General features: G+C 34.1%; 1 protein-coding gene and 1 long non-coding RNA gene across 8 annotated transcripts in view; one reads left to right on the top strand and one right to left on the bottom strand.

Annotated features, from left to right (window-relative positions):
- The window catches only part of LOC126810868 (CUGBP Elav-like family member 2), a 150,105-nt gene that overhangs the window by 60,703 nt on the left and 69,609 nt on the right, over positions 1-19,793 (bottom strand). The window contains exon 1 of one of the 7 annotated variants that reach the window (XM_050536185.2): positions 5,333-5,483. The exons of the other annotated variants lie outside the window; for them this stretch is intronic. Within the exon in view, the coding sequence (XP_050392142.2) occupies positions 5,333-5,361 (29 nt within the window). The 5' untranslated portion in view covers positions 5,362-5,483. Of the gene's footprint in view, positions 1-5,332; positions 5,484-19,793 lie in introns of those variants that run through there. 7 annotated transcript variants of the gene reach the window in all.
- LOC130010934 (uncharacterized) lies at positions 6,726-10,541 on the top strand. The gene is made up of 3 exons (XR_008786218.1): positions 6,726-6,963; positions 9,618-9,730; positions 10,230-10,541. It is a non-coding gene; the product is annotated as an uncharacterized LOC130010934 (long non-coding RNA).

Genomic DNA, 19,793 nt, shown 5'->3' with positions numbered 1-19,793 from the left:
TAGAGGATTTTAAGGGCTTTTAACACAAAATTAAGCAGTTTTATTCTCCAAAATATAATCGAGATTGACCCTTTAAGTTTTATATCAATATAAATTTTCCAGAAACTGATTATAGATACCTCACAATTTATAACAAAAATAAGAAGCAAAGATAGGCTTATGGTGCACCGAGGGAATACTAGTAATAGCTGGCTTAGTCTTTTAATAATTTTTATATGCCACAGAAAACAAAACGAACAGTTTACGTTAATCCGGAAATGTATTATATCTAATCTAAACCAGTGTAGTATATATTTTAGATGGGCCTCCTAAAAAGAGTAAGTTTATTTGTGATAACGGAGGTTGTCATATAAGACTATAACCCCTCAGTAATGGCGAGTTAGATACATATTATATACGGGTTTTTTCATGTTTCAGTAATACGATCACTATATACCCATGTATATCTATTATAATTACAATATAGTGTTAATATTATATTAAGATTTGTATCTCGCTATTTGAGATACACCTACCATTTCTTACATCATATACATATCTATCAAAACTGACATTCACACTCCACCTAGTCTATAAATGAAATATATTTATTTTTTTCGTTTGGTCTATGATCTATGATGGGTAATCCAGTTGTGCGGCTTTGTTGCCATTTTGAGGCAGTCAAATAATATTATATGATATTCTATAAAATATTTCAAATGTTGTTTTCTTGTGATGTTTAGGTGTAGCTAACTTTCATATTGTCTAACGAATTACTACAGTTAAATGTCGTTATGTCGAACTTCATGGGGTCATTCGACTGCGAGAATACACCAGATTGGGTGAACATATTCCCCAAACTTAGCCTTTCCACTGGCCTTTTTAGCTATTCAGTGCTAGGACCATCTAGGAAAAAGTGCTAAATTTTGGATGTTTGGGTTTGGTCCGGTTCACTGATTTTAATTGCTTGGTATGCTGATCTAAACAACATGTCCGCCTTGAGTAGCATTGCCCTAATATAAATTACATAAGCGTTGACAACTATGAACCGGCCAGTGGGAGTATCAAATGACAACATTTTAATTTCTAAAATAAAAATCTCATTTTATATAAAGTCTTTGATATCATTTCTGGGAAATCAGTTGTTTAGTCTTCCAAAAACCAAGTTTTATCATGCTGAGCTATTTTTGTACGCCCACATTTTTAAGTGGACGTGTATTGAGTCGCCCCTGTCAGTCCACAATTTATTTGTGGACACGCGGTTCCTTTCGATATTGGCATTTTATCCAGTATTAAAAGCTATTCTAACATATCACCATTCCACCCTTATGATGGTTGAGTTCGAATTTCATGAAAATCGGATTGCAACTGCTCGCTCCTCGTTCGCAAATAGTGTAAAAGTATGTAATACCAAGGTTGTGGACACTGTAGAGGTCACAATTTTTTTTAATCCGATTTTTATCAAACTTAAAATATATGTCTATATTCCACGGATTTTGGCTTCTTTCCATATTCGCACTCATTATGGACCTTGGTTGTACAAAAAATTACAGTTTATACCGGATTTTAAAAACCGTTTAAATATATCACTGTTACACCCTGGGTTCGAATTTCGTGATAATCGGACCGAAGGCTGTGGTCCCTTTAACGATTTGTATCCGGTTTTGAAAAAAACTTAAATATCATCCGCAGTCTTCCGGCATTGAAAACACGAATCATTTGTCAATTTAAATGAACGTTGATGTTGTGATTTTACCGAGAAAAGATAGGCCTATGCTTATGATATCCAAATTGTATAGAAGCATATAACTAACGTTCATAATCTCTACTTTTCGTCTCTTCAAAACACGAAAGTCGAAAAGTAGAAATTACGACAAAACGTGAGGCGACAGCATGCTATACAGCCAAAATGAACTCAAAAATAGGAAATTAAGAACTAATACACTGCGATGATAGCTCCCCTCGTTTTTTCCTAATTTCTTATTTTCGACTTGCGCTTTGGCTTGTGTACCCTCTTGTCGACTTTCGTCTTAAATCATATTTTTGTCTTTATTGATTTCAGTAAAAAGGCGCCAACACGCATACAAAGCCATTATGCAACTCGAAAAGTAGAATTTAGCAAATAAACACAACGCGCTATAAGCGACATATCATTTTGGCTTGCTGTCGAACTGTCGACTTTCGCCTCGGAAGTTGTTGTAGTCTCAATTTACCAGGTCACATTAGGATACATACAATTCGCGTCAACAAAATAGTCTGTATGATAAAGTCTAGTATTGATGGCGATATTAGCGACCTATGATTTTGGCTTGCTGTCGTACTGTCGCCTTTTCGCCTCGGAAGTTGATGTAGTCTCTACTTTCAAGGTCACTTTTCGACTTTCGTGTTTTGAAGGGGCGAAAAGTAGAAATTATGAATGATAGTTATAGGCTTCCAAAAAATTGTAAGACAAAATAAACATTTTACCATTGGTTCACGAATGCCTTTCAGTGCCATTTGTAACAAGGTACTCGAAGGACGAGGCTAGGCATATTCCACAAGTCATTCAAACGGTTACGTCATACGTCATATTCCTATCTGGAGAGCATGCGCAATAAATACTAAATCAGTTTATGTACATTCATATTACATTATCAATTTGTGTTGCGAACCATTTGTGTCAATTTCTAGGTCCTAAATATTAGCGATTTAGCTCCTTTAAATAACAAATACGTGTACATGTAGATTGTTTTGGGGTGACCTTTTCCCTGTATGTAAATAATCAGTAAATGTTCATATTTTTGCACCAACATAGATAATTTTGGATGAAATTTTCTTTTAATGATCATTGATAAGTTCGTAAATAGTACTGTACGATGGCTCAATAGGCCATTAATATTTCGATATTGAACCCTTTCTATAGAAATAAATATTGGCAAAAGTTATACAATTGTAATGTGCTCAACAACCCTTGTTTTATGAATATTAATCTCCACAGGAAAAAGTTCCAAAATCATTTAATTGGTTAACATCAAATTGGTCAATGTCAAATATGAGTAAAATAATGTAAGATATTTTATACCCTGGCTTAGACAAGCTGCTGTAGATATTACATCTAATTAATAAGCTTATTATTACATTATGTAATATTTGAATCAAATTTTTTTTATTATATTAAACTGTTATTAAATTTGTTTATTTCTATGTTTAATTTGATTAGTTTTTCTTATTCTCTTATTCAAATCTCATAGAATCTGATTCCAAACCCTTCTAGCTTTAGTTTTACATTCTAAATATAGAGCAGTGTAATATGACACTCATACAATACACCATCTGAATAGATAATAATGGGCGACAATTTATTGTCTTTGAGGGGTTGATGACAAGATTCTCTTCAACAAATCTTTGAGGTCACATTCCCAAACTTGAAGAAATATGGCTGATTTCTAGTTGGTCTTAAGACTGTATTAGACATATCACAGTAACAAGATGCACAAGAATAGAAATATCAGTGGCAACGTGGTTATTAAATAATTTGGAGGCATCCATTATTATTAATTTGATATATGGCGAGTGACGTATTTGGAAACAAGATCATATTTAAAATATGTGAAAGTGTAATCTCAAACTAGCATTATAATCGATATTCTATCTCAAAATGTTTTTCGATAAGTTTATGATTATTATTAACATACATGCATACGGATACATCGTTCATATGTTATGGATAACCCTTGTCTCTTACAAGGCGTGCACGACAACAATATCCATATTTATGTGAATTAATCAAATATATACTGTTCTTCGTGGTATGTTTTATTTTTTTAATTTGGCGATTTAATGTCATATATTAATGTCAAAATTCAATTGATCATGACAAAATTCCCAGTACACTGTATAGATCGATTCAGTTTAGACACAGAGTCGTTGTTGATGATGGCGAGGAAGGGCTTCAGAATAACGAAATAAAATATATCCAGCAAGACTTAGTACTTGGTTGTTTTTAATATTCCAGGAAAGATAGTTACGTCGAACATTGAAATAGCAATGATATACTCCATTGATGTAATTTATAGTACAGTCTGATAGATTCGAATACTATTTATTTGCGTGTCAATATCATTAACAATACCTGTATGTTCCATGAACTAATTAAAAACAGTTGTCAGAGTCCAGATTAAAAAGAAAATAACCTGACAAATAAAGTCTAGACTTCGATGAAATATCTCTGCTAGACGACATGGAATGCATTTATCTTCTCGAGATGTGTGAAGGAAAACTGGAACTCATTTCCCAGTCCCTAGACATAAATAAAAACCATATGGAAAAAGTCCATAGTATAGTAGACTAGAGAAATTCCTTTCAAGGTGATTTACCTTCAACTCATACAATACACGTACTACGGAAAGTATTATGTTGTACTAGACTATTGGAATATAATATACTAGGTTTTAAATGATCAGAACGCTAGGTGTCATAATTGAATGGCTGAAGGATTTGCGATAATATTGAAGTGCCTTTATGGAATCTGAGCTTTTTAAATTTTAATGTTCCGGATGCCAATGACGTCATCCTGGTTAACCACAAAAATGATAGGTGACGAAATTCAGTATATACTTTGATTTTAAATAACCGAAACACTACATGTACGTCATACAAAATTACACTACATTAAAATTAATAATACCTTATATGTATATAATGGCAATATAGCCCAAGTTGTAAGGTATTGTTGAAAGATTGTGTAATAATAATCTGTATCACAACAATCCAGTTCATCATAATTATGTGTTTCTGGTAGTCGGTAACCTTAGACATTATGGACGGACGATATGATGCAATTTGAGTCAGCTAATCAGTCTATCATTCACACGGTTGGTTTGTTAATTAACAATGGATATATATATATATATATATATATATATATATATATATTTGATTCGTGTGTAATGATGGCGATCATTATAAGCGTTGACAGTTCAATCATATCAAATAAATATAATTGAATATACAGTAATATAAAAATAAAATAATGTTCAATAAAAATCATAAAATAATGTTCAATAAAAATCATAAAATAATGTTCAATAAAAATCATAAAATAACATTGAGGAAACCTTCAACTTTGAACTTTTAATAAACCTATGACATCCATGTGAAAAAACATATGTAAACCGCTATATATAAGTAACGCTATATGCTAAGAACTAAACACATGGCGTGGTCTGTGTTTTTCTAGCCGTCTTCCAATGCACTTCGCGTGTTATGTTTTAGCCGCGAGCCGACCAAAATCACGTTTACCTTAGTTCCGTTAACGAGCTATTACTTACTTTACACTATAGACATAATATATTTGGTTATTTATTTGACTTACCTCTCGTATATATCCGAATACAATTCCATTTCTCAAGTCAATATTATCAACACTGATAGCCAAAAGGTTTTTGTGATGAGAGCGATACACTTAAAGCTTATGAATTATGTTATGCATGGTAGCGCGAACTAGATTTTGGCAGATAAGTTGAGCTATATATCTCTGTATGTAGTATATAAACTTCGATGCCCCGAAGTCTCAGGTATGTCGAGTTTAGAAACGATCGACTTATTCAAGCAAGCATAGAGGGCGGGCATTGGTCTAAATTTATACGATCACGGTATATGTTATAAACCGCTACAATAAGATACTAAAGACATTATATAAAAATGTACAGATAGTGCAAAAAAGATGACAAAAACTCGACTCATTGTGTAAAATGATATAACGCGAGTTATGTCACCCTTAAAACTACATTTCCAATTAGCTCAACCAATGTGGCAATTTACAAAGAAAAAAAAGCCCGAACAACATTTATCGCAGGAAACAATTACATTTTTGCTAAAATGCTTCTGGGTGGTTTACTGCCACAGAAATTCAATTTAACACAATTTACGAAGTCATAACTTGAATCACCCAATTCGTTTTACAGTTCGTGATATGGACGAGTTATGCTGAATTGGTAATAGTATTTCTTGATTATAGTTCTTATTGAAGCATTAAAACAATAAACATACGTGTAAAAACTAAGATTTATGCCTTTAATGACAAACCTGGCCCCCATATTTCAACACGTGTGTATATACTTATCATCTTTAAATATATATTTACTGTCAAGGTGAGCTCTCATATAACTATTGTTCAACAATGTCTAATATATATTTTCTAACATGAACGCAGTGACGTGGAGATTATATAAAGATAACGAGCAACCATATACATTTTCTTCGAAGCTATTTGAATAATATTGTACCCCCAAGCAAACACTTTTCCTTCTGTATGCTATACTTTTAAGAATACATTTTTATTTGAACTGTTTATGAGTATACTAATCAGTTTCTGCTCGGGGATGTGAATTTAGAAGATCGTAAATAAACTATGGTCTTAAATACAAGAAATCCATTGTTTTCTTTTTATTTAGAAAAAAAGGGTTAATCTTTTCCATGTTATTATTGTTTCTACAGAGGAGGTTAAATAAGAGCAGAAAAGACAGGGGAACATTTTACTTAGAATAATGTTCATAACATTTTGAGTAACGGTAACCATGACAGCAAGATAAACTATTTTCAAAATAAACAATACGGCATTGTTTAAATGTTCAATATAAACAAGGAATAATAATTTATTCTTACACAAAATAAACAGATTCCTTTAAAATTGTGATCTTTATATTCAAAATTCAAGAAAGCACCGATGTAACACTTCGCCTTTTGAAGTCAGTCTAATCGAGCGGAACATCGTTAGGTAAATACTGGTATATAGAAGTAAATATAAGTCTTCAAGCAGAGCCATTATTTTATAAACGGCGAGTCTATAATAACACTATGAGTGTATCTGACAGGGCATGAAACACATCTGTTGATTATGCAAGACATGCTGAGAGAAAGAACAATATCCTAAAGTAACGGATTTACGTCTGATGCAATACTTCACCTGAATCTGACACTGGTCAATTCTCTGGGACATATTATGTAAGTTATTTTACGTGAATGATCCTGCAAATTTGTGCTATGTGCCAGGAATCTGTGTTAAAGCTAGTTATTCGTCTGTTGCTTGTTGATGCTAAATCTTTGAATCAATGCAAGCGGCAATACATCATTGTCAGAATGATGTATGTTTTGATGGATTCACCAAATAAGGAAAATGTTTTATACCAAATGTTTTAGATTATAGCATGCATCGTTGGTCTTAGTTCGTGAACGTAATTTTAAAACTGGTTAAAATAGGCTGGAATGCAATGCAATACTAGATACAATACAATACAATACAATTATTTGACCAGGAAGAAGAAGAGTGTATACCCAAATTAAGAAATTAACACATTGCATTGGAGGTTTATCAGGATGATTATATTATCTATATAATAAATCACACAATTCCACCCACAGGCAATGTATGCTTTTTGCAGACGTGATAAAAATAACAAAATTAGAAATCTTCACACTAACGCACAAGGAAGGAATGACAAAACAGCAAAGTGTGAAAAACTTCTCTGCCAATCCAAATGCGTCTATTTTAACAGTTTCAGGCAGTAATTTGCGGTTTTTTTCCCGTTGCCTTGGAGTTTTATGTGAATCTGATATGATTTAGTGATATCTGATATATGATTGTTAATTAAAGAGTCACATTTATAGTTGTATATAGACATGTAATTATTGGAGGTCTGCGAACATTCACATTAAATGACAAAAAGAGAAATTTACTGGAATCAAGATGATGTAAGAAGCAAAAACTATTAAAGAAATATCTTTTTTTTCTAAACATACTAAATGACTGCTCTGGATTTTTTGCTTTCAAGTAGACTCAAAGACCAAATTCATTCCCAGCAGTGCACTGGAAACCGATCTTTTTCGACGTAGTAGACCAATAGAGCCCCCCCCCCCCCTACAGCACAAATTTGCTCACCTCAAAATGTTTGGTACTATTGGTTTAATATACAATTTAAAAATGTTTATTTGTCTATTGATTTGCGTTCTTCTCCTCAGCTTTAAGATTAGAACGTGCAAAACCTGACGATTACATTCTTTCTGACTGGGTATTTACCGGACTATTATGTTTGAAGTATATTTAGAATAATTATATTCTTTGATATAAACAATAATTATTAGTTTTCCCTTTTTCAACGATTTAAATTTGATACGAGACAAACTTTATTACGACACGACAGAACTATATACCCCATTATCTGCCATTGAATAACCCACTATTTTGCAGTCTTGTGCAAACTGTCTTGCCCCTTTCTCTATATAAATTGGATGAAATGAAGACGAGACTTAACTGTAGTTGTCAATTAGATACAGAAAAAAATCCAGTTGGTTAGCATATGCATTTGTTTCTTCTTGAAAACAGGCAGACTAAGATTATTTTTTTACAAAACATTTTAATATAATTGTTCTTTTTCCCACCTATAATGAAACAGAGAGATTATGACTGAAGTTAGTTGTCGCAATTTTGGCATGCTTAAACATTGGCAAGAAGTAGAATTCTCCCGGGACCAAAATCTTGACCCCTTTGCCGTCCAAGTCGCCATTTCCAATATATTGCAAATGAAAGTGATTGACAGAGAGCGGAAGACATTTATGCCAAGATGCAATCATCTTGAAATTGACTTGGGAAATAAGACAAGGTTCTGATAATGATGCATTCCGTGACAGTTTCATCCCTGCTTTTCCATCGAGAAATCATTAACTTGAGCGGTATATTGAGAATGCGAGATCTATCGAAAAGCTAAACGATTTGGCTATAACCTACTATGTTCTAGTGTTAACGGAATCCCCTGCTATTTATTTGATTTACTCTAGAAATTAATTTTTAAATTAGTTTATATGGTTAACAACCCAAAGACTCGGGTCTTTTTCTACATCTGAATCGTTAAGTAGAATAATGGCAGAAATCGATTGTGTTTGAATTTGGAGACTGTGGTTTCGAATCTTGAGAAGATTATCACCAATTCACGTTGATTTCCCGTCTAGGTTATCAACTGCGCCAGTTAATTTTAAGTGCAAGCTAAAATGCTTGTTAAGACCAATGTTCTATAGAATAATACCCCCGTCGTTGATATAAGTGTACATTTTAGAGCGAGTTAGTTGTTTAATAATATGAATAGAACAATTGAATCTAATACAGCAGTGATGAAAAGTGAAACGAATTAGCATACTCGGGCTCGTACACAACACCGACCACAACATCTAGCTTTCGTTTGAATTTCAGAAACCGAATCAACTTGGGAGAAGATAGCAGAATCCATTCCCAGGCTGTTTAAAGGAGCTAAATCGCCAATATTTTGGACCTAGAATTGGCACAAATGGGTCGCAACACATATAATAATGTAATATGAATTTATATAAACTGTTTTACATTCAATCGTGTCCGTTTTACTGTGAAATGTCATCAGTTATGTTCGGCGAAATACGTCAGAAGTCTCAACCGCAAGTCAGTTTCTAGCGTCTGGTTATTCCAGTCAACACCGATATTATTTATTGCGCATGCTCTCCAAATAAGAACATGATATCACCGTGTTACAAAATAATGGCGCTGAGACGCATTATGGTACACGATTCGTGTACCAATGGTAAAATGTTTATTTTGTCTTAAATATTGGATATCAAAAGCCCATCTTTTCCAGGTAAGACCACAACACCAATGCTGATTTAAATTGCAAAAAAAAAAATCATGTTTTCAATGTCGAAGATTTTGGAAGATATTGAGTTACGGACTTACCTACTTTAACATTGACAGGTTAGTTACGTGTTAACATTTCGAGTGCATGGTTATTTGTTGAAAACATAAGCATACTTAGCTGTACATGTAGGTTATTAAACATGGATTCATTAGTTCAGTTAGTTCTTTCTAATCTGACCCCACAAACCCCACGGGGAAAAATAGTAGACAACCCGACCGACCGTCTCTATTTATTTTTGGCCTACTGACCGTTAGCATACAAGTATTCTTTCTGGCCTTCTCAGCAGTTGGAGTGACATACAGACTATTGCTCATGACACATTCAGAATCTAAAGACTTACGTTTATTTGAAATATTGACGTCATTTGTTCCCCATCTGCTAACAAGGTCTGCAAGGTGCAACATCGGGTACCACACATAGACCAGTAAATAACTTCTACAATAGGAGAATTATTCAATTTATGACCAGCAGGTTTTGGGGATACGGCACAATGGGAGTGTTTCGAGATTATTTTTGACGTCGATACAGTTATTAATCACAAACCCTCAATTTTAGTCATTTCAGGAATATATTTGATTGACAAGCCTATTGGAAAAGATATATTTTATCAGGAAGGTTACAAGAAGGTTATTTCATATCTTCAGCACTGCTCTTATATGATATTTTCTGTTTATTCAAATAAACTTGTATAAATTCAGAACGCGGTTGTAAAGGTACCTCATAATTTCCAGCTATTGATTTCTAATACACTCAGAGCCAATAAACCAAAAGAGATGGAAAGAACCTATTGGTTTGAGCGCTGTAATTAATTTCTAATTCGGAATATGTGTTTATTGCTAACTCATAAATAACAAGAATTTTAATAAAAATGGCTCGTACAGCCTTACGTTATCTACTCTTTTTCTTTATTTTCTTTGGCATCTATGATGAACTTATGTCAATTAAGAGCAGGTGAGAAGCATTAAGACTAAAATGCTCTTATATACGTCATAGAAATGCACACAATTAAGTATATCGTTTAATTTCAACACAGTTATTTTAAATTTGCTAATTAGATTTGGATAAACTAAGTATCGTTTGAGTGTTAATACATTATATATCGTTCTAAAATACATTAAGTAAGCAATCATTAATAATATTTCATTAGGTAAAAGTATTGGCACCTGCATAATGTTTTTGTAGGGACAAACAGTAAATAAACGCGATAATGAAAAAGCAAGCCCTCGATATAATATAATGGAATGAAATAGGGTTTATTGTCTTGCCAACACAGTCCTTGGATCATTCTGAGACAAATTTCCCACACAGTGGCGTCTTTCTCGCAAAATCATTCCAGCACCCCAAGGGCACAATATAATATACGAAACGATGGCTGCCTCAAGCAATCGAGAAGCACCCCAAAGGCACAATATAATATACGAAACGACGACTGCCTCCAGCAACCGAGAAGCGTAGTGTAGAAGTGTAAGGTTTCTTTTACGTGCACCCAATGTTTATTTTACCATCCGACCGACTGCGAAAACTTAACCGAAGATGCAGAAGCCCGCTCCCCCTCCCGACAAGTAGAGGCCGTGCTTTAATAATCCCGTAACTGCCCAGCCCACGCCAAGATTCGAACCTGGGACATTGTAGCCGAGAGTTCAGTCCCGGTGCGGCCGATATGAGAGAATCTATCTAGAAATCAATCATTTTCACATCCTTAGTGCCTGCCCCATTAGCACATCAACTAATTAACAAACACGTAAGAAATTGTGATATTTTAAAATAATGACAGATGTTCCGTTTCTTTACTGTTTCCTGTATTTGACATATTAAATTTTATGCTCTGGAGTAGGTATTAAACGAACAGGTTTTTCACACTTGAGGATGCATATCGTTTCATCAAGATTTTACAAGAAAAACTTTCACGTTTTTCTGTATTGCGTTCCTTAAAAGGATGTGGTTTGGTTGGTATAGTATTCTATAACCTTGTTCAACCCCAATTGTGGTAAATCGTCAAATATTTGAAGGAAAGGGGCGATTTACTCATTGTTCCCCCTCCCCGCCAATCGCCCAATGTCAATTGAGACGTACTTCTCCTTGCTAAGGGAAGATGATTGGGTTCGTCTTTCAGATAAGCTACGCTTTTCTCTGGTGGACATAAGGTTAAGCGGTTATTAGAAAAGATGGCGTTACGATACATTGCAAAAATCCAATATGGCTACCAGAATGAACGAGTTTGGAGGGTGTAAATGTATTACGGGTATTGCTACCAAAGAATTAGAAAAACGTTGCCAAATTACGTCCCCGTGACATCGTATTATCTTGTCAAACATTTTATGTATTTCTTGAATATCTATATACATGTCATCGCTTCCTCTTGGTGATGATGTCAAGACGTACCAGCGCATTAACACATTAAAAGACTCCTGCTTCCAATTTATTCAGACACTGTTTCGTCACCAAATGGAGATCTTGGAGTGGGTGTTCTCACTAGCCACATCGGGACTAGAGGCTGAGACTAGGCAGTGTTGGTCATTCGTAGGAAGACATGCTTCAAAGTCCGTAGAAAGACCATGTAGCATTTAGAAGTATTTCTTGGAACAATACAATGCTAAAGAGTTTTACCTATTTACAATGTAAAGAATGCAAAGATCACACAGAACGCGTCACAGTGATAGTTCTAGCCTTCCATCATAAGTTTTAAGTTTCAATGGCGGCCATATTGGATTTATGCTAATTGTTGGCTGTATGACGTTACAGGGACGTCATCTGTACCACTTTCCTGTCTACCCGTAATACATTTACACCCCCAAACTCAACCATTCCCGAGATATTGGAGTTTTACGGTGCCAATGGCAGCCATATTGGATTTATGCTAATTATTCGAAAACCTATCTTTTTTATTTTGGCCGATTTTTGTTTAGGAGACCTTCATGGACCCCTCTACCAGATTCCGTCAAGAAAAATTCTGTTGCAATTTGTTCTAGGTCATTTATTATATTTACCAGACTATAGTGTAGCTGTAGCTTTGGCTGTGGCGTAAAATGTCGCCATGGCCAAATTTTCTGAAAAATTCGATATATTCATCTTTGTTGGGAATACGAATTGAAAAGCGACCCAGGGCCACTTGTAATTAAATATACGATTCAGACCCATCTGTAAAATGCTCATGTGTTCGCTAATGGCACATCTGCGTTTTTGTTATCAGAGGACCAAACAGGATGAAATAAATGAATATACTGTTCACGTTTTACAGCCATTTCCAGTCGTGTAGCCATTTTCACTATACGTCACTGGATACATAGGTATATCCTGATAACAGTAGTTTTCACGCCAATGAAAATGAAGAAATAAATTACAAAAAAACAAACCTAAAACTCATAAATATTTAACTGTCAAAACTAAACACGTAGTTGGCTGTGATATTCTAAATTGAATAACATGAAATTACAAAACACACGAGCATCCTATGTTGTTCTCTCTAACATTGTACAATTAGCATTCTTGTGTCATTCTTAAATCATAGTAGGTATTTTTTTTTCACTTTTCTTATCTCGATGTCAATAATTGTAGACGTATTTGTATAAGATATTTAACATTGCGAACAACAATGTAACCATGATAAACAATCACGGAGGCATGATTCAAATTACCAAGCCTTTTTTTTTAAAAACGTCTGTACTCTTCAGCATAGACGTTATGTTAATGTATATGGGCTTATATTAACGCCTATTATAAACTTGTTAATTTTCTTAACGTTACCTTTACTACCTATAGATTTGTTAAGTATATTAACGTTACGTTAATATCTATAGACGTGTTAATTATATTAGCAAGCAGCACCAGTTCATTCATTTGGAGAAACTCATTTAGTTATACATTAATATCCCTCGGAACTGGATTTTCATAGACATGCATTCTTTCTCAATATACTGATGCTCCGAACAGTCCACTAATACGAGTCATTCATTCCAATTTCGAAGGTATATTTAGTGGCAAATGCAGGGAACCGCCTCATCACCACCACCACCACCAAGAAACAAGAAGCTAAATATACAGTATATTGTGTGTTTTACAACCACCATTTTTCCTAGTAATTAATTAAACTATGGAGAAACAACCCTTATAATTCTTTGCTAAACAAAATTAGACCGCCGCGGCAAATTCGAGCTAAACATTAAAACCTTGTTTTAAAATACCTCTACAAATATCAATCAGTTAAAAGACAAAATGTATGCACTCTAAAAGTATAACACCCATTTTCCTATCTTGTCAAAGCTGTCATAACTGCTTGTAATATCGTGTCATATGTTACATGTAGCTTAAAATGGCTTCGGCAAATAGGCTATAATATGGTATATATTTTTGTAACACGATAATTATTGTCTGTTTTGTCATCGCATAGTGTGCTATGTTGCTATTTTGGGATTCACGTCATGTAAATCCTCTACATCGTGAAGCAAAGATTTACAATAAAGATGCTATTTTTCTGTTAATACAATGCTCTGATATGAAAGAACCGTTAGAACGATGACAGGAATCACCATTATCTAAAAACGCCCTACCACATACCATGCATTATCTGTAACTAACAAGGCGAGTCAACGATCTTGTTCGGTGATGTCAATGGTACACGGGGTCGATTGATAAGGATAAGGCGTTCAGACATTACCGAATGCTGTATAATCGCTTAATCTCAGATTTAAACTTCTTTTAATCACTTAGCATGTTCGGGGAGCTGGCCGTAATGCATTTTAAATACATTATGCCGTTTGTTACACACGACATCGTTAGTAAGTGATAAACAAATTTATATAAGCCTGAACAAAATCCCTTGAGACAAACATTTAAATTCTAAATGTAGATGCATGCAGTATTTATTAACAACTAATCATACAAATGAACGAACTTCAACTCATATTTGATACCAGATCTGAATACAATAAATTCTAGCCCACCTAATTTCCTGTCTATCATTAAGAGAACACAAGTTTGTGTAGAATAAATCATTAAAGCTAACATAGATTGTATTTACTCGACGGTTAATCATATAAATTATATATTGATATTTTATATTAGACAAATGACGTTTGATGCTAGTGAACTACCATTAAACTGTGATTTTAATCTTGTATGTCGGCTTTATACAACGCATATACCTTAAGCAGTGGTTACGGACATTATCAATCATATCATTAGTCATTATTGCATTTACTATGGTGAAGTTTGGTTTTTGATCATGTATCTTCTTTTCGGTCGGTCCCAAACGCTTTTAGAGCTTTATACAGTTGTCTCCAGATTTCGACTCGTAACCGCTAATACCCCAGTTCATGCTCAAATAAACTAAATATTTTCCAAAAGCTTGATCGATACCCTTTTAAATGATGTGTAACAGTTAAATGTTTAATAGAAGTACAAAGTAAAATCACCAGCGGTTGTGTTATTTTGATTAGTTGAACATAGTAGACCAATGAAAAAAATCGCCCATCATCAAGGGTTTCTGAAAACTCAAAAGTAAATAACCATTCTAAAATGTTTCGGAGATAATATAAACAGGGAAGGGAGTTCCTTACCTGTAAAATGTCGGGTCTGTATCTTTTCTGCATTAAAAGCAAACTCAACTTATGCCCTCACATGCAATACAAATACAGATTGTATATAGGTGTGGGGCGGTAACATTAAAAAAATCTTTCCTTTCAAGTGATCACATACATATTAATTAATTGGATTTTTAAATAATATACAGCTCTTGATAAAAAGCTACTGACAATAATCTAATTTCTTAACATCAGTTGTAAAGAACTACTTATAATGGTTAACTAAAAGGTATATTTCAAACCACGTGGTGTGTACATTGACAGATGAAACTGATTATTTGTTTATTTCTCGCCTCTTCTCCACAAAACATAAGTTTCATCTTTGACTAATTATCACACTGGCAGCTGTCTAACTATTTTACCACATTGCTTACGTATGAACATTGTTATCTGACTGCTGGTGTTGTAAACGGATAGTTTTGAAGAATCTCTTCATAAAAAAACGCTTAAAATCTGTCATTTGGTACCATCTTAAAAATGCATGGCCTTGTACAGAGGCATTATCATTCTCATCAAATACAATTAAGTTAAGCATGCATTATGCAAGAGCCAAATCTGTCTATTGCAGATCTTTCTTTAGGCCTGAAATTATTAATTAGACATTAATTAACTTTTTCAGACCATATTCAACCCTCGATGCCGTCGTAGCCTGCGATATTTAGTGGGTTTGAATACATTTTTTGAAAAAAATTAAATCGATAAATGGATAATGGAGACTTTGCTTTTTATCGTAGCGACTTTAGTAGTGATGATCGAGGCTAGCCTAAAATTCAAAAGCTAATATCTCGGTTCAGAGTGGAGCAATTTGATTGAAATTTTCAGCATATTCTATTTGCATTATCTATTTTTTTTTAACTATTATAGCGAGAACAGTCAACCCTTTATCTAATCCATAATACCCCTTTAACCTTGAATAATATTCTATTCAAAATAACTTATACTACCATTTTATCAATGTCCTAGCTCTGACCCTTTAGAATACATATCCCTGCGTCGTTAAACCCCTTGATACCAACCGGGCAATTGAAGACGGGTATACGCCATCCAATGTGTTATAAAGGACATTTTGACAGGACATTGGCGTTTCCCTCCCGAAAGACTAGCAGCTGGGTCATGCCTGGCTCCTTGTCTTGCACAACTGACAGTTGAAAACCACACTGCAGAAATTCCCCCTAACACCTGGATAGAATTCGAGACCCACTGGTTAGTGAACCATCGCCTTACTCACTGAGCCACCGTGGCTGGCTCCCTTGTCCATTTCATTCCATCCCCAGATCAATTATAGTTTCGGTCTATTTTTATCAACTTTCTGTATTCTCATAAACAAATGTCGATGGCTTTTAAAAGGCTTGCAACAGAGGGAAAATTGGTTGTATATTAAAGAATTTTCGAGTCAGTTGATCAACATTTTGTTTATCAGGTTCATTCAATGGCTGCTTGTCAGTATTGATACTCATTACACAATCCAACTGATTGACCTTGACTTGATGATGGCATCTTTTGAAATAAAAGAATGGTTTGTGGGCTAAAGGCATTTTATTTAAGTACGGCTAAGGCAGTAGCTACGACAAGACAAAGACACGTGGGTTTGGGAACCTAAACAGGAATCGAGTCTTGATGACGACCAATATCGTTAGATTTTCTTAAAAGCTTTCTTGGGAATTGCCGACGTATTGGTTATCAATATGACGAAGGACGAAACGTCTGGTACTTCAATACCCTTTTAAAACCTAGTTGGTTTTAACGGCTTCTTAAAGATCATTGAACACATTATGTAGATGGATAGACTTGAACCCAGAAGTTCTCGCAGAATTTCTGTGAAGAGTAATATCAGGAACCGAAGTTCCAATATCAAGTCGATAAATGTCTCTACTAATTGATCAATGTATCCATCACTGTCTTGTATACCAGTCGTTTCCCGGACGGACCAGATAGATTAAAGTCCCTGATATATTTTAGCTATTTAGATATCGTATGTTATATATTCACTCGGATTTACGAACACTAGCGAATTATAAAATGATGGCCATTTATTACCATAAGTCTGAAGTTAATTCATTCGTAAACTCTCTTAATTTCGCTACTTGTCCCTGTAGATATAACATACTTATCCGATTGTTTCGTTTGTTATCGTAACAAATTTAAGAACCGTTAAGCAAAATGTACCTTTGTCTTGAACCAAGAGATAAGAAAAGAGAAGCCTTTTAAAGTTATTAAAATGCAAATACATTGCATGCTCCGTGGTTATAAAACATGTGGAATTGTAAACATAAGATAAGGCGGCCATGTAATCGTCTCTTAAAACAAGAATGTCAATTGGGAAACCTGGAGATACATTTCAACAGAATAGCTCTATCGATTTTATAATTACTAGAAAATAAACGAAGCCTTCTTTGATATCAAACTTGACTCGAAATGGATTATAATTCGACCAAAATTTTTTTGATGTAAAGTAGCCTTACAATATTCTTAATTCAAATTACTGACATCACCACACAATCAGATTATTCAAATGATATCGATATAAGAAGATACCCTAACCATTATGAATTATACAAAATTTAAAAGCAGTATTCATGAATACACCTTTCACCCCTGATAGTTACTAAAACGAGTGATTTATTTCATTTTCTAACATAAAGTATATCAATTATAATATAGAATTTACTACATTTGTCACCACAGTCGCCATCTTCTTATACAGAGAGAAACTAATAAATCATTCTATATGGTTGTGAATACTTGTCACATGCAACATTTAATTCCCTCTACAGCTGACGTTTTTGTTACTTATCAATACCAACATTGACAGATATCCGTTTTCTATAAAATCTCTATTGAAATAAGATCAATATCGTCTGTATTGCCTATAAAAACGTAGCAATTCCATTTGGAAAATAAATTCTATATAGCTAACGGACACGCAGCATCGCCACGCCTCCACATTTTTTTCTGCAGGGAGCATTGGTATCAGATAGATATATATGTCACTTTAATTTTAACATCTATGTAGGCGTAATCTCTTAGGTCTGCAGTTTAAACCACCAACAGACGCTATTACTGAAAAGGTGTGAAAGGTTTTCTGGTTTTGAAATGGTGGGCATATTGATTCCACCCTATATATCCGACATACGTTCTTTAAATGAACGTATTATTAACACTGTTATGTTATTGACAACCTGAGATTTGATTATTTTGCAATGGCGGCACTTTTTCATCCATTTAACCAGTAGATGGTGTATAAAAGGACACCAGATGGCGCTACAATCACGTCTGTCTCCAAATTTCACCCAGTTAAGATGTGCCATTAAATTGTGTAAACTCCGTAAATGTCAAACAAATAAGTACAATAAATGGTAACACGGGGAGGAAAAACTTATCAGTAGGAAATAAAATGTGCTTTAACGTCCTACTTTCCTATCAATAGATAAATTACTAAAAGAGATATCACTCCCTTAAATGTTTCACAGTTAAAGAGCGGTGGAACTAAGGTTTTAAATTAAAATAGTCATGTAGATTGTTTGACATCTCCTGCAGACGTTCGATTCCAAATAGTTGGTGGGGTAAAAATGGGATGTACTGCAACCGAACAGTTTCCCACATGTAAACTGTGTGATGCACATGTGAAAATATCACTTGGTGTTATTTTACAAAATCTCAATACAAGACAGTACAGAATGGTTGTGTTGAGAATTGAACTATGAAAAACATAGATCTATTTTGTTCTTCCGTCTCTTAACAGAAAATTTGGTAGTTTGAAACACTGGGAAAATCTCTAAAAATTCAACAACATGAATGCAATTTCACATTGCGAGAATACATGAATGTACAATCAGAGGGTTGCCGAGAAAAGGTTATTTATGTAGGACTTCTTCGATTCCAACAAACTGGTGGTAAAAAAATTACCGTTCTTTACAGATAAGGACTAATTAGGCTGGTATGTTTTGTATATCTCTTAATGAGTATCTTCTTGTTTTTACTTGCTTTTTTTTATCTGGACTCGGCGAACTTTCCTTGGAATCACCTACCTATAATCAGTTAATGAATAATAGTTATCAAGAGAACGGCAAATTAATTTTCATTGATTTAATATGCCCTTCAACAACACAGTAATTGCGATATTTAGAAAAAGAAAATTTAAAGTCATTTTCATAATCAACTTGGCATTCATCAGGAAGGATATATTTTATAGATTTTCTTTAATAAGTATCGTAGATATAATCGACCTTACAGCAGAGGTCATGGTTTATATAGGAAAAAATCTTGACGAATGTATATAGACAGAGATGTCGAATAGATTTACTAATTGCCAGCTTTTCTGATATTAACTTTTACAAATAAACATCCCGGGGAAGTTTCCATTACAATTAACATGAGCGAAAAAAGAAACGTGGTGTGTATATATGGAACTTGAGTTGTATAATCCGGTAATCTGTTGGATCAAATACGATTGTTACACTTATATAACTAGTTTGAAAATACTCGCTCCGAATCTTACAGATATGGGCAATATAATGGCTGGCTTGATGATTACACTTTT

Source organism: Patella vulgata, chromosome 2 (assembly GCF_932274485.2).
Source record: "Patella vulgata chromosome 2, xgPatVulg1.2, whole genome shotgun sequence".
Lineage (NCBI taxonomy): Eukaryota > Metazoa > Mollusca > Gastropoda > Patellidae > Patella > Patella vulgata.
Note: the sequence above shows the minus strand (reverse complement) of the source record. Positions and strands in the feature narration are given on the sequence as shown.